Source organism: Pongo pygmaeus, chromosome 3 (assembly GCF_028885625.2).
Source record: "Pongo pygmaeus isolate AG05252 chromosome 3, NHGRI_mPonPyg2-v2.0_pri, whole genome shotgun sequence".
In the NCBI taxonomy this organism is placed as follows: domain Eukaryota; kingdom Metazoa; phylum Chordata; class Mammalia; order Primates; family Hominidae; genus Pongo; species Pongo pygmaeus.
This window is the reverse complement of record NC_072376.2, coordinates 47454333-47468380: the sequence shown is the minus strand read 5'-3', so window position 1 is coordinate 47468380 and position 14048 is coordinate 47454333. Positions and strand designations below refer to the sequence as shown.

The following is a 14048-nucleotide window of genomic DNA, read 5'->3' as shown; positions in this document are numbered from 1 at the left end:
CTCTTTCTTTCTTTCTTTCTTTCTTTCTTTCTTTCTTTCTTTCTTTCTTTCTTTCATTCATTCTTTCCCTCCCTCCCTCCCTCCCTCTGTCCCTCCCTCCGTCCCTCCATCCCTCTCTCTCTCTCTTTCTTTCTTTTTTTCTTTCAAATAATATCATAGAGACTTAAGCTGGTCTCGAACTCCTGCACTCAAGGGATCCTCCTGCCTCAGCCTTCCAAAGTGCTGGGATTACAGGTGTGAGCCACTGCACCTGGCCAGAACAAAAGACATTTCTATCACCCAGGAAATATCAAGGGATAAAGAGCTCTGTTTCAGGAACTAGGGTCAAGAACCAAATACCGCAACAAAAGATGGACTTCGGGCCATGCTCAGTGGCTCATGCCTGTAATCCCAGCACTTTGGGAGGCCAAGGCAAGTGGATCACGAGGTCAGGAGATCGAGACCAGCCTGGCCAATATGGTGAAACCCTATCTCTACTAAAAATACAAAAATTAGCTGGGCGTGGTGGCACGCGCCTGCAGTCCTAGCTACTCAGGAGGCTGAGGCAGAAGAATTGCTTGAAGCCAGAGGCGGAGGTTGCAGCAAGATGAGATTGCACCACTGCACTCCAGCCGGGGTGACAGAAAGACTGTGACTCAAAAAAAAAAAAAAAAAAAAATGCACTTAGTAACCATATTGCTTAGGAAATTACAAGAGTTTTAAGAGTTTTGTGCCAGGAACCAAATATGTATATATATATCTCACAATATCACAAGAATGCTACTCATAAAAGGAATGGCTTTACCTGGATGGAGATGATAGACCTTGAGAGATTCGTACACTCTCACTTTTGCACTTACAAAATTTTTCTTTTTTTCTTTTTTTTTTTTTTTTTGAGACAGGGTCTTGCTGTTGCCCAGGCTGGAATGCAGTGGTGCTATCATGGCTCACTGCAGCCTCGAACTCCCAGGCTCAAATGATATTGGGTCTCAGCCTCCCAAAGCACTGGGATTACAGATGTGAGCTGTCTGGCCAAAATTTTACCTTTGATTTCTGCAGCAGAATATTTTCTACAGCCATAGGTTTATTGGTATTTGTATTTTATTACATTGTTAAAGGCATATTTATTGAAAATGAATTTTTCTTTTGACCTCAACAAAGTTAATTGACAGTTATTCACAAAAATTCACAATGACATAAAAAGGAGAAACACTGAATTGATTTTATTTTCTATTTTAGGTTACCTAGAACAAGGACTGCTGGTAAAGGAAGAACTTAAACTCATAAATAAATATAAATCCAACTTGCAATTTAAACTTGATGTTCTGTCACTGATACCAACTGATTTGCTGTATTTTAAGTTAGGGTGGAACTATCCAGAAATTAGATTAAACAGGTTGTTACGGTTCTCTCGTATGTTTGAGTTCTTCCAGAGAACAGAAACAAGGACAAACTATCCAAACATCTTCAGGATTTCCAACCTTGTTATGTATATCGTCATCATTATCCACTGGAATGCATGTGTGTTCTACTCTATTTCTAAAGCTATTGGATTTGGAAATGATACATGGGTCTACCCTGATATTAACGATCCTGAATTTGGCCGTTTGGCTAGAAAATACGTATATAGCCTTTACTGGTCTACACTGACTTTAACTACCATTGGTGAAACACCCCCTCCCGTGAGGGATTCTGAGTATGTCTTTGTGGTGGTTGATTTCCTAATTGGAGTGTTAATTTTTGCTACCATCGTTGGTAACATAGGTTCTATGATTTCCAACATGAATGCAGCCAGAGCAGAATTTCAAGCAAGAATTGATGCTATCAAGCAATATATGCATTTTCGAAATGTAAGCAAAGATATGGAAAAGAGGGTTATTAAATGGTTTGACTACCTGTGGACCAACAAAAAAACAGTTGATGAGAAAGAAGTCTTAAAGTATCTACCTGATAAACTAAGAGCAGAAATTGCCATCAACGTTCACTTAGACACATTAAAAAAGGTACGCATTTTTGCTGATTGTGAAGCTGGTCTGTTGGTGGAGTTGGTCTTGAAATTGCAACCTCAAGTCTACAGTCCTGGAGATTATATTTGCAAGAAAGGGGATATCGGACGAGAGATGTACATTATCAAGGAAGGCAAACTCGCTGTGGTGGCAGATGATGGAGTCACTCAGTTTGTGGTATTGAGCGATGGCAGCTACTTCGGTGAGATCAGCATTCTTAACATTAAAGGGAGCAAAGCCGGCAATCGAAGAACGGCCAATATTAAAAGTATTGGCTACTCAGACCTGTTCTGTCTCTCAAAAGATGACCTCATGGAAGCTCTAACTGAGTACCCAGATGCCAAAACTATGCTGGAAGAGAAAGGGAAGCAGATTTTAATGAAAGATGGTCTACTGGATCTAAACATTGCAAATGCTGGCAGTGATCCTAAAGATCTTGAAGAGAAGGTTACTCGAATGGAGGGGTCAGTAGACCTCCTGCAAACAAGATTTGCCCGAATCTTGGCTGAGTATGAGTCCATGCAGCAGAAACTGAAACAAAGATTAACCAAGGTTGAGAAATTTCTGAAACCGCTTATTGACAGAGAATTTTCAAGTATTGAGGGACCTGGAGTGGAAAGTGGGCCCATCGACTCTACATAGAACCGAAAAGCTGGTCATTAACAGGGACATGCCTCATGATCATTTTGATCCTGTGACTGACATCAACTAAAATTTAAAAAGAAGAGGAAGACTCAGTTGGGAAATTTTTCCATGAGGAAAGTGTGCTTTGGTGCAAGGTACAAGGCCCACACCCTCTCTAAGAGATACTATGATTAAAAAAGCTTTATATCTTGGGATTTTTCACAACCGATAATGTGCAAAGATATAAACTGATTAACTTGTCAGTGTCTGTATCTTCTGATTTTTTCACATATGCTCATTTTATGTAATAATCTTCATAAAAATTAATAAGTATCCCTCACTTTCATGCCATTTCCATTGTTGAGTGAAGCGTATTTGAAGTAACTGAGAATTACCATGTACATCATATTTGGGATAACATTTTTAAAAATTAGACTGCAATAAAGTAAAATTAATTATGCAGCTGTAGTGAAAATGAGTTATTTGATAATTTAGCAGGCAGTTTAGGATCTTGCAGAACTTCAGGGTCATTTTAAGGAAAATCAATCATTTTTGTAGTCTAGGACTGAGAAAGAGTGGTTGAGAGAAAGTTTTTACCAATAAAAGCATAATAAATCAGACTTTATGAGTATATATATATATACACACATAAATATAGAGATATATTACATTGAAAATCATAAAATGTTTTAGGACTCTTTTATATTAAATTTTAAATTTTTTCTGATTATTAAGACCTGACAGCAGTGGCTATTTTTTTACTTCTCTGCCTGGCCAGCAGTAAGAAAAAGGGATAAAGTAATAATATTTCTGGGTGATTAACAAGGGAAATTGTCATAATGTTAAAAAAGGCGACTTGAAATTTCTGGGGACCAGCATGAGCATCACCTGGGAGCTTCTCAGAAATGCAGAATCCTGGGCTCTACCCCTACCTACTGCATCAGAATCTGCATCTTAGCAAGTGTTTCATATTCACGTTGAAGCTTGAGAAGCATGCATGTAGAGAACCAGGAAGGAGTTAATGAGAGAATGGTTCTAGAAAAGAAAAGGAAACTATCTGGCAAGTGTGTGGATGTGGAAAACATTGCTAATCGATCAGCCATCTTCTGCTGAACCCAGATGTGGCTCAAAAAATCTTTCTTAACACAGATCATTAGAAGATTTCTATCCCTATCTATAATGACATGACTAAAAATGGCTTCTTGTTAATTTGACATTTCAGATATTTAAACAGACCTTGATTGGGGTATGCCGATGGCATATTTTATTCTATTGTACCAGTAGAATATCCATTGAACTACACATTATGTCTTTGAAGTCCTGTGTTTGCATTCATCTTGGCTGTTCCTTCAATATCAGCTGGCAAGTATTTCTTCACTACAGAAATGTCCAGTCCTGGAGTGGGTGCGTTGTATATAATGCCATAACGTATTTCTGTCTGACATAAGTTCTCCTTTTCCTTTCTTTTTCTTCTTGTTCTTGTTATTACTTCTTCATCTGCATTTTGTTCTTTTTCTCTGTGCCATTTCTTGCCTGTTATAAAAACCTCTAAGACAGTGTAAAGAGGCTTACTGGCTACCCATACCAGGTAGATATGGTAAGATAGGGAGAATGAGGGTTACATACCTGGCTTAGAGCTGGCTCCCAAGAAGAAGCACCCCTGATTACAGCATCCAGGACTAGGGTGAATACTTTGACTCTCATCTGGGCTAGAGATACAGCCAAGGATTCTGATTTGGTGACCCCTGACCCAAGCTCTATAGTGTTGCTGATGCTTACATTGGACAGATGGCTGATTCTTGGCTCAAAGTCTTGGGGTAAGGCAAATTTAGCCAACTATTCTGTTTTTCATGACTCCTCCATGTAGAGAGGAATCTGATGTGCTGAAATTGCACTGTGGGCTTTAGTTTACAGACACCTGGGGTGCAATGCAGAGGTTCATAATTGGATTCCAGCTTCATCAGGGAGTTTTTTTTTAAAGACAGGAAACATATAGCTTTAGGGAAATTCATGATAAGAGTGTTGACTTGGGTACATGTGGACGCCAAAGCAGGAACTCACCTTTTAGCAACCCAGACACCAGCCATATTCCAAGTTGATTCTAGATGCCAACTGATCGTCCAGAACTAGCATCTTAACATATGAGGACTAGAACAGGTTTGGCATAAGGACGGGAGTGAGGGTGGGGAGGTGGGTAGGATGAAATCTGAAGATCCTTAATACCTGTGTCTGAGAGGAGCTGGGATTTAGAGATGGTAGATCAGTGAGGGAATAGAAATTCAATCTCTAGTCTTGCCAATATATCTGGTGAGTGTTTACCCTGTTCTTCTGCCAACTCTATTATAATATAGAGTTCTCATAGGAAGAGACTGCTTTAATATTTTGCATACATTAAAAAGAAACAAACCCGTTTCCAACTTAAAATATGGTGCGATTAAGCTTCCTACCATTAGGTGGCAATGTAGGTCTACAATTATAACCTTGAAAGCCCGAAGCTGTTTAGAGATTACAAGCGGTGTAATCAGTGCTCTTTGGCAATAAAGAGTAATATTTCTCTGACACAAATATTTCTAGAAGATTTTAGCATAGCAAACTATATGCTAGTTTTAACTGAAAACATAATCAAATAAAATTTAAAATTGATAAAATAATAAGACACATTGAAGCATTTGAATATTTCTTAATTTCAGGAAGTTCACCAAGGGAATAATAATAATTACATTACAAAAAGCTTAGTGATGTTTAAGACATGTACTAGAGATAAACAAAAGGGGACAAAATGGAGCAAACGGTATTTATATTAAAATTAAGTTTACATTTTTATTTTTAAAAAGTCCATTGCTTTAAAAAGTCTTAAAACTACTGATTTAACAGTATTGGAAATAAGCCTACTTAGGACACTGTAAATTTAGGTAATGTTCTTCCTCGTGTTAACTGAAACTGCGTTATTGGATGCCCAGGTTTATAGACTGTCCAGAATACAAAATACGAATCAACAGGTGTGTAGACTCAAAAGAAATAGTTTGATAGTCCCTGAACTAGTTTATCTCTAGGTGAAGAAGAAAGAAATTGGGGAATTCAAGGAAAGGGAAAAGAGAATGTAGAAAGGCCTCAGAGATCATCTAGTCCACCCCTCCTCATTTTACAAATACAAAAATGATGGCCAGGCAACCGTAAGATTGTTGAGAATGTAGAGAATTAGAAACTGAGTGAGAGTGGGAATTTTTTTTTTAAACAGAATCTCACTGAGGGAGGCAGGAGGCAGCCACATGCCTAGGCAGATAGGGGCAGGTCCCTGGTGAAGACACCTCCAAGCTGAAGACAGTTTAAAGCCTGAAAGCCAAGCCACAAGTTAAATGCTCAGACCAGATTGAGAACTTGTCTTTCCGTTTGGCATGCTTTCCTCTGATTGATCCCCACCCTTCACCTAGTTTACGTATACCTACCCTTTTCTATTGGTTTTCTACACTGTTGTGCCCACCTTTGAGTGATGTCTTCACTTTAATCTTTTTTGCATACTCACAAACCAATCAGCATGCACTTCCTATTCTGAGCCCATAAAAGGCCCCAAACTCAGCCATACTGGGGGACTTTTTCCTGCCTTTGGGTAGGGGAACCACCCCCACGACCCCACATCCCCTCTTTGCTGAGAGCTTTCTTTTTGCTTAATAAATTCTACTCCACTCACTCTCCAGTGTCCATGTACCTAATTCTTCCTGGTCATGAGACAAGAACTTGGACCTACTTGGACCTACACACACGTGCCACCACACCTGGCTAATTTTTTCTATTTTTAGTGGAGACAGAGTTTCACCACGTTGGCCAGGCTGGTCTCAATCTCCTGACCTTGTGGTCCGCCCACGTCATCCTCCCAATGTGCTGGGATTACAGGGGTGAGCCACTGCACCCAGCTTTTTTTTTTTTTTTTTTTTTTTTTTTCAGTTAGGGTTTACTCCCCTCACCCAGGCTGTAGTGTAGCGGCTACAATCTTGGCTCATTGCAACCTCTGCCTCCTGGGTTAAAACGATCCTCCTGCCTCAGCCTCCTGAGTAGCTGGGCCTACAGACAGGCACGTGCCACCAGGCCTAGCTAAATTTTTTTTTTTTTTTTTGAGAGGGAGTCCTGCTGTGTCACCCAGGCTGGAGTGCAGTGGCATGATCCAGCTCACTGCAACCTCTGCCTCCCAGGTTCAAGCAATTCTCCTGCCTTAGCCTCCCAAGTAGCTGGGATTACAGGCATCTGCCATCACGCTGGGTTAATTTTTGTATTTTTTGTAGAGTTGGGGTTTCACCATGTTGCCCAGGCTGGTCTTACTTAACTCCTGAGCTCAAGCGATCTGCCAGCCTTCGCCTCCTAAAGTGCTGGGATTACAGGCATGAGCCACCGCACCTGGTCAGTGCTGACTTTTATGTATACACACAATATCACCTATACAAAATTTACAAAAAAACACAAAGCATTAAATAGTGTTTATGGATCTGCACATATGATGTAGAAGTTTAATATCAGCCAGGAGAATGGCAGATGACAGAAATCAGAGTAGTGCTTACTTCTGTGGGGGATGAAGGACAATGAGATGGGAGGGAGGGTGAGGAATACCCAGCACTTCAGCTGTCTGTGCTCTTGCATATCTTTTAAAACAAATGGATCCAAATGTTAAGCAAATGGATCCAAATGTTAAGATTTGATAAAGCTAGCTACAGATATCTGTATATTGCTCTCTATAATTTTTGGTATGTTTGAACTATTTCAAAAAAATAAAAAGAGTTCAGTATAAATTCACACAGCTAGTTCAGTGGCAAAGCCTGGACTTTTGACCCTGGGTTCAGTGCTTACTTCACTATGACATTAGACTTGATTGCTTTCTACACAGACCAAGTTGAATGCCTTATGGGGTTCTACTTGGTGATAACATGCCTGTTATCCATATGTTTCTACTTTAAGCTGGCCAGAGTGCATGTTGAGTGAATTTGGGACAATGCTTTATAGAATACGTTTTATGTCTGTCTCTTGATTTCCTGACTGGTTAGAGATGGAAGAATGCATTTATCATCAATGTATCCTTTTGGGATTCTGAAAATAGCAATTTACCACAAAATTACTCACCAGCCTGACAATGTTGGTTCTTAAAAGAGTTGATATTGGATTTCTTGTCAGATTGCCAATTCCTCCTCTTTCCAATTAGATTCATTTTTGTTTTATCTGGGCTGAGCTTCAGCCAGTCTTGGACTTGGTCCAATGAGCTACTTGGGTTATTTCTTCAGAGAGCAGGGAGCCTGTTTACCTGGGTTTCTCACAAAGATTCCAACTTCTCTTTCCAATCAGGTTCATTTTTGTTTTATCTGGGCTGAGCTTCAGGCAACCTGGGACTTGGTCCAAAGAGCTGCTTGAGTTATTTCTTCAGAGAGCAGGGAGCCTGTTTCCTGGATTTGTCACAAAGATTCATGATGCCAAGGAGTGCAGGTACTTTGGTGGCACCAAAGTCCATGGTGTTCCATGATCTCCCCCAGTGGTATCATTGCTTACTCTCCACAGAAAGAATGATAGATGAGCCACCCAGTGGCACTCAAGGGATGAACATTTGCCCACTGTTATCAGGGGTCTCTAGGATAGGAATATAGTTTTCCCCACTCATTTTAAAATTTAATAAATCACTTCCAGCTCCTCACTTTACAAAAAAACAAAACAAAACAAAACAAAACAAAAAAATCCTGATAATTAATTGATCTACATTACCAGTATTTCCATTGTTCCATTCACATGTAATTTCACAATGCCTAAAGAGGACAAATACCAGTGGATGGGCTTTACTTAGTATGGATAAACTCCATTGGATAAATTCAGTGTGAATAAATTCCACTGGAGTACACTTAGGGTAGAATAATTCAAATTATACTTTAAAAATGATTGGCTCTAAGAAATCAAATGCAATTGAGAACTACATAAGGAGTTTTGTAGCCAGTAAGGAATTGCAAAAATATGTCTAAGAGGTTTGGTTTCACTGTAAATAACTTTTAAGAAATATCTTCTTGCATTTGTAGAAAATCACGGGGCATCTGAGCATAGATAGTTGTATGAATTTCTGCTTCATGAACCCTGAATATATTTTATCAGAAGGTCTAGAGAATAGTTGAGAGAAGGTCTAGAGAACAGTTGCCATATGTGAATAAATAGTGACGGGGAGGGGACATGGGACTCTAGTCCAGAAACACAAAGGCTAAGAGAAATATGGACCCCAGACCTGAAGTTTCCAGTTTCCAAAAGAGTCTCATACTCAAAACACAGCCCTGAACAAAGAGCCACTGCACCTGAAGGATCCATACCATATGGACATGTGGGCTCTGCACTCTGATGACAATAACTAGAAGCATTCTCCAGTGCAGTGGAGATCTTAGTGACTTTCCACTACAGTATCCAGGATGGGGGCCGGGCTGAAGAATGTCTGAGATAAGTATGTCACGATGGACAAACACTACAAGTTCCTATAGAAAGTTTACAACTTTCACTTGTGCACAAGTTTCTAGATCCTCTTTTCTACTATCTTCCACTCCACCTCCCATGTGTTATCGCTTTTTCCTTCTCTGTGGGATAGTCCCCATAGTGCACAATGCTTCAAATATTAATACCTGATGCTTGACCCCATTTCTGTTTCCTGTTAACACTCTTCTTCTTTGTTCTCCTTTCTTGTAAAACTATTTTGTAGCATTTGTTCTTGTAGAATTTTTTTCTTATTGTTCTTTCTTGAATCTGATAGAATTAAGACTTGCTACTACCACTCCACTGAAACCTCTCGTCAAGGTCACCAATGACCCCTATATGGCTAAATCTAATGGTCAGTTCTCAGTCCAAGACTTATTAGACCACTTGGTAACACTTGACAGAAATGATCACTCCCTCTTTCTTGAAACACTTTCTTCACTTGGCTTTTGGTCAGTTCTCTGCCTGAACTTCCATCTCCCTTGCTTTCTCCTAATCGTCAGGTCTTTAAATATCAAAGTATTGTGTAGCCATGATATTCACTCCATAAGTGAGCTCATATATCTTATGACACTTTATAATGTCTATGTGTTGAAGACTGCCAAATTTATATCTCCACCCTCTCCTCTGAACTCCAGACTTGCATATTCAACTACATACTTGATACATCCTTTGGTGAGAACTTGATGTGCCCTAAACAGAACTCATGATATTGTCCTCAAATCCGTTCCTTCCCTAATATTCTCTATCTTAGTAAATATCACCTACCACTTCTTCAGGTGAAAAACTTTGGCTCATCTTTTCTTGCCTCTTAGTCTCATACCTAATATCTAATCTGTCAGTAAATGTTGTCAACTCAATCTTCAAAATATAACCTGAATCTGACCGTAACTCACCTTTTCTACTCCTAGTCCAAGCCACCACCTTTCACCTAAACAAGTACAGTAGCCTCTTAACAGGTCTCTTTAATTTCACTCTTGCTTCCCTTCCAGCAATGGTCCATTTCCCTGTAGTAACCACTGTGATCATTTAAAAACATTATTAGATCATGTCACTCCCTTGCCTCAGCTTGCTTAAAATTAAATAAAAAATTCCCACCATAGTCCTACCTATTAAAGGACTTTTGATTACCTCTCCAATTTAATTGCCTACAACTCTTCTGCCTGCTCATTCTCTTTCAGTGAGATCAGCCTGCCTGCTATTCCTGAAATACACCAAATATATTACTTTGTCTTGGTCCTTATACTTTCCACTTCCTTATCTGGGGAAATTCTTCCCCCAGTGTCCAGTGGCTTATGCTGTCCCTTTATTCAGGTCTCTGTTCAAATGTCACCCTATTACAGTGGTTTCTGGAACTACCTGATTTAAATTCAAACCGTCTTCACCTTATCTGCCTGCACAGATCATAATTTGACATTATATATTTATTATCTGTCTTCTCTACTAAAACAAAAGTTCCATGAGTACAGGTCCTTTATTTTATGTATTGCTCATTTCCAGTGCCTGGAAAGTGCCTGGGATATAATAGGGGATCAATAAACGTTTCTTGATTTAATTAATAAACAGGTAAATTTTCCAACCAATCGTGGAAAGATAAAACTCAAGAGCTCAAATTAAGTTGGTTGAAAGACTAGAATTACTGAAGCGTTATTATTATTTGCACATCTGAATTTGTAAACCGGGGGTCAGACCTACTACAATTTTAATTCTAGTTGGCCATTCTACCACAAGGCCTTCCCCATCTCCAAGCATCCTATCTCTATATTAGTTTTCCTGAAAAATATTGCTTTTATGATGTTACCTCCCTTCTCTTAAACCTCATAATGGTTACCTACCGTCAACATTGAGACCAAACTTTTCTACTTCTGTTTTCAAGGTCTTTGCTAACCCTATTTATCACCTTGGCTGTGGGATTCAACAGAATTTTCTCCATTCCAATCCCAAGCACAGGCTATGCTTATTTTCATATTTAAACCTTGACTCATGACATCCCTACCACTCAGAATGCCTCCTTCCATTCAAATCTCACCTTTCCCTTAATCATTTTCTCAGTTCTCAGCAACTTCATGACCTCTTTATCCTTACCTTTGTACTTTACATAGTGAACCCTTCCCATCTCAGAGTATGTCTGTCTAGTGCCTGACATACTGAATATCTGTTAGACTCCATTACTTATTGATTGACAAATTATTTAGCCGAGTATTTGAAAAAATGTATATTAAATATGAATGAGTGCTTAGTTTATTTATTTTCTCTCTGGTATGAAGGTTATTCTAAAAAAGTAAAATGATAGTCCAGTTTTGTTCAAATTACTTTATTTTAATGAAATTCATATTATACAGTACTTTTTTAATCATTACATTTGAGTATTACTAAGTAGTGCAAAAAAGGATCCAGTCCCCTAAAGTTAGGGCTGGCTAGGAAAGTCAATGTGATAATTTAATTTTTCTAATTCTCCTCTGCCCTACCCATGGCAGAACAGCTTTCTTATTTTGCCTGGTAAATTTGCACTTCATGATATTTTTTCTTTTTCCTTTTTCTTTTCATTCCTGAAGTTTGGTTGGGCCATATTAGTATTTCAAGTAAAATTGATATAAAATGTATACAGTGCCTGTGTCAGTCAGGGTCCAATTAACAACAAAAAGCACACATTGGGTTAAATTTAATACAAAGATTTATTAAACTTCGATAAAAGAACAACTACAAGGAAACTATGGTATTCTAGACCTGGGGGGGCAGGTACACAAGGAAGGACAATACGAGTTCAGACCTTATTGGAGAAGGTGCAGTTCAGCACACTGGATAGCAAAGACGCTTGCTGGCTTGTTCTAGTCAGAGCTGGTCTGCAGTCCTGGGCAAGCAGGAAGTAACTCTCTAGAATGCATGTAGAACACAGTAATCAGTGATTAGGGTGCGTTTGCACAGAGAGATTAGGAGCTGGGATACAGGTGAGCTGTGCCTGGATCTGCAACGGGTGGGAGTGGAGGCAGGTGCTGGGACTTGCGGGAGGAAACGTCAGTAGCAAAACGAGTGGTGGTTTAGGGCACCTGGGGTGAGCCGGAGGCCTTTGGGGCCCGTTTCCCCCTGCGAAAACTGCTCAGGAATGTTATCGCCAGTCCAGACCGAGGCTGCAAGATCGCAGACATTCTGTGTAGCAGTCAGAAACACTGGGAGACCACGGTCTTTCTCACAGTGCCTCTTCGGCGCCCTCTACTGCAAAAACAGAACATCGTGCTCTGTGGAGATGCTGAAAGGAGTCTGTCAATTGTCACACAGCATATACGTAAATATGAATTGGAGCAGAGAGGCAATACATTGGTAACTGGCACAATGTTTACCTAAGTGTAGATGTACTTATCAAGTATAAGTGTATTTGAGAAGTTGTGTATGAATACTTTGGCAAAAACAATCCATATTAAGACAACATGTCCGTAATGAATAAATAAATACAATGACAGTCGTCCCTTGGTGTACTCTGAGGAATGGTTCCAGGATCCCCATGTATACCCAAATCCAAGCATACTCAACTCCTCCAGTTGGCCCTGTGGAACCCGCATCTTTTTGCATAGTATTTTATTAATGTATCACAATTTACTTTTCTATTCTCCTGTTGATGACATTACAGTTGCTTCTGGGTTTTGGCTATCTTGAATATACCTGCTATAAACATGAGTTTCTGTGAAGCTATGCGCTCATTTCGTGTGTGTGCATAAAAAGAAGTGGACTTGCTTGGTCACAGTACTTTAGTAGTGGGCCATGTTTAGCTTTAGTAGATGCTGCTAAACATTTTTTGAGTGTTTGAACCAATATCCATTCCTACCAGAAAGTATGAGAGTTCTAGTTTCTCCACATTCTTGCAAACAGTTGGTATTGTCAGTCTTTTTGTTTTTAGCTATTCTTGTGGATACTTTTAAAAAAAATTAAATTAACTATAAATGTACAATTGTAGTTCTCAATATTTAACCCAATGTCTGTTTTGATAAACACAAAAACCTGTTTCTCTCAAATGCTATCTGAAATTTCAAAGTAAAAATAACAGCATTGGTATTTAAAAAATTTTTTATTTCCAAAGCTTTTGGGGTACAAGTGGTTTTTTTGTTACATGGATGAATTATATAGTGGTGAATTCTGAGATTTTAGCCCACCCATGGCCAGAGTAGTGTACATTGTTACCTAATGTGTAGTTTTTTTTTATCTTCAGCCCCCTCCTGTCCTTCCCCATCTGATTCTCTAAAGTCCATTGTATCACTCTGTATGTTTTTGCCTACTCGTAACTTAGCTTCCACCTATAAGTGTGAACATACAGTTTTTGGTTTTCCGTTCCTGTGTTACTTAGAGTAATGGCCTCTATCTCCATCCAAGTTTCTGCAAAAGGTATTATTTCATTCCTTTAATGGCTGAGTAGTATTCCATGGTGTATATACACCACATTTTCTTTGTCTACTCGTTAGTTGATGGGCACTTACGTTGGTTCCACATCTTTGCAATTGTGTATTGTGCTGCTGTAAACATACATGTACAAGTGTCTTTTTCATATGATGACTTCTTTTCCTTTGGGTAGGTATCTAGTAGTGGAATTGCTGGATCAAATGGTAGATCTACTTTTAGCTCTTTAAGGAATCTCCATACTGTTTCCCATAAAGGTTGTACTAATTTAAATTCCCACCAGCAGTGTGTAAGCATTCCCTTTCCCCACATCCGTATAAACATCTATTGTTTTTTGATGTTTTAATAATGGTCATTCTTGCAGGAGTAGGGTGGTATCTCATTGCAGTGTTAATTTGCTTTTCCATGATGAGTGATGTTGAGCATTTTTTCATGTTTCTTGGCCATTGTATATCATCTTTTGAGAAATGTCTATTCATGTCCTTTGCCCATTTTGTCCACTTTTTTTTTTTTTTTTTCCCCAGAGGCAGTCTCACTTTGTTGCCCAGGCTGCAGTGCAGTGGCGCAATCTTGGCT

At 39.2% G+C, this 14048-nt stretch overlaps 1 protein-coding gene across 4 annotated transcripts in view; it reads left to right on the top strand.

Annotated features, from left to right (window-relative positions):
* Positions 1–2973, top strand: part of CNGA1 (cyclic nucleotide gated channel subunit alpha 1) — a 57441-nt gene extending 54468 nt beyond the window's left edge. For all 4 annotated transcript variants that reach the window (XM_054485935.1, XM_063663632.1, XM_054485937.2 and 1 more), the window contains one exon: positions 1219–2973. In XM_054485935.1, the coding sequence (XP_054341910.1) occupies positions 1219–2627 (1409 nt within the window). In that variant the 3' untranslated portion in view covers positions 2628–2973. The remainder of the gene's footprint in view (positions 1–1218) is intronic.
* The last annotated feature ends 11075 nt before the right edge of the window (positions 2974–14048 follow it).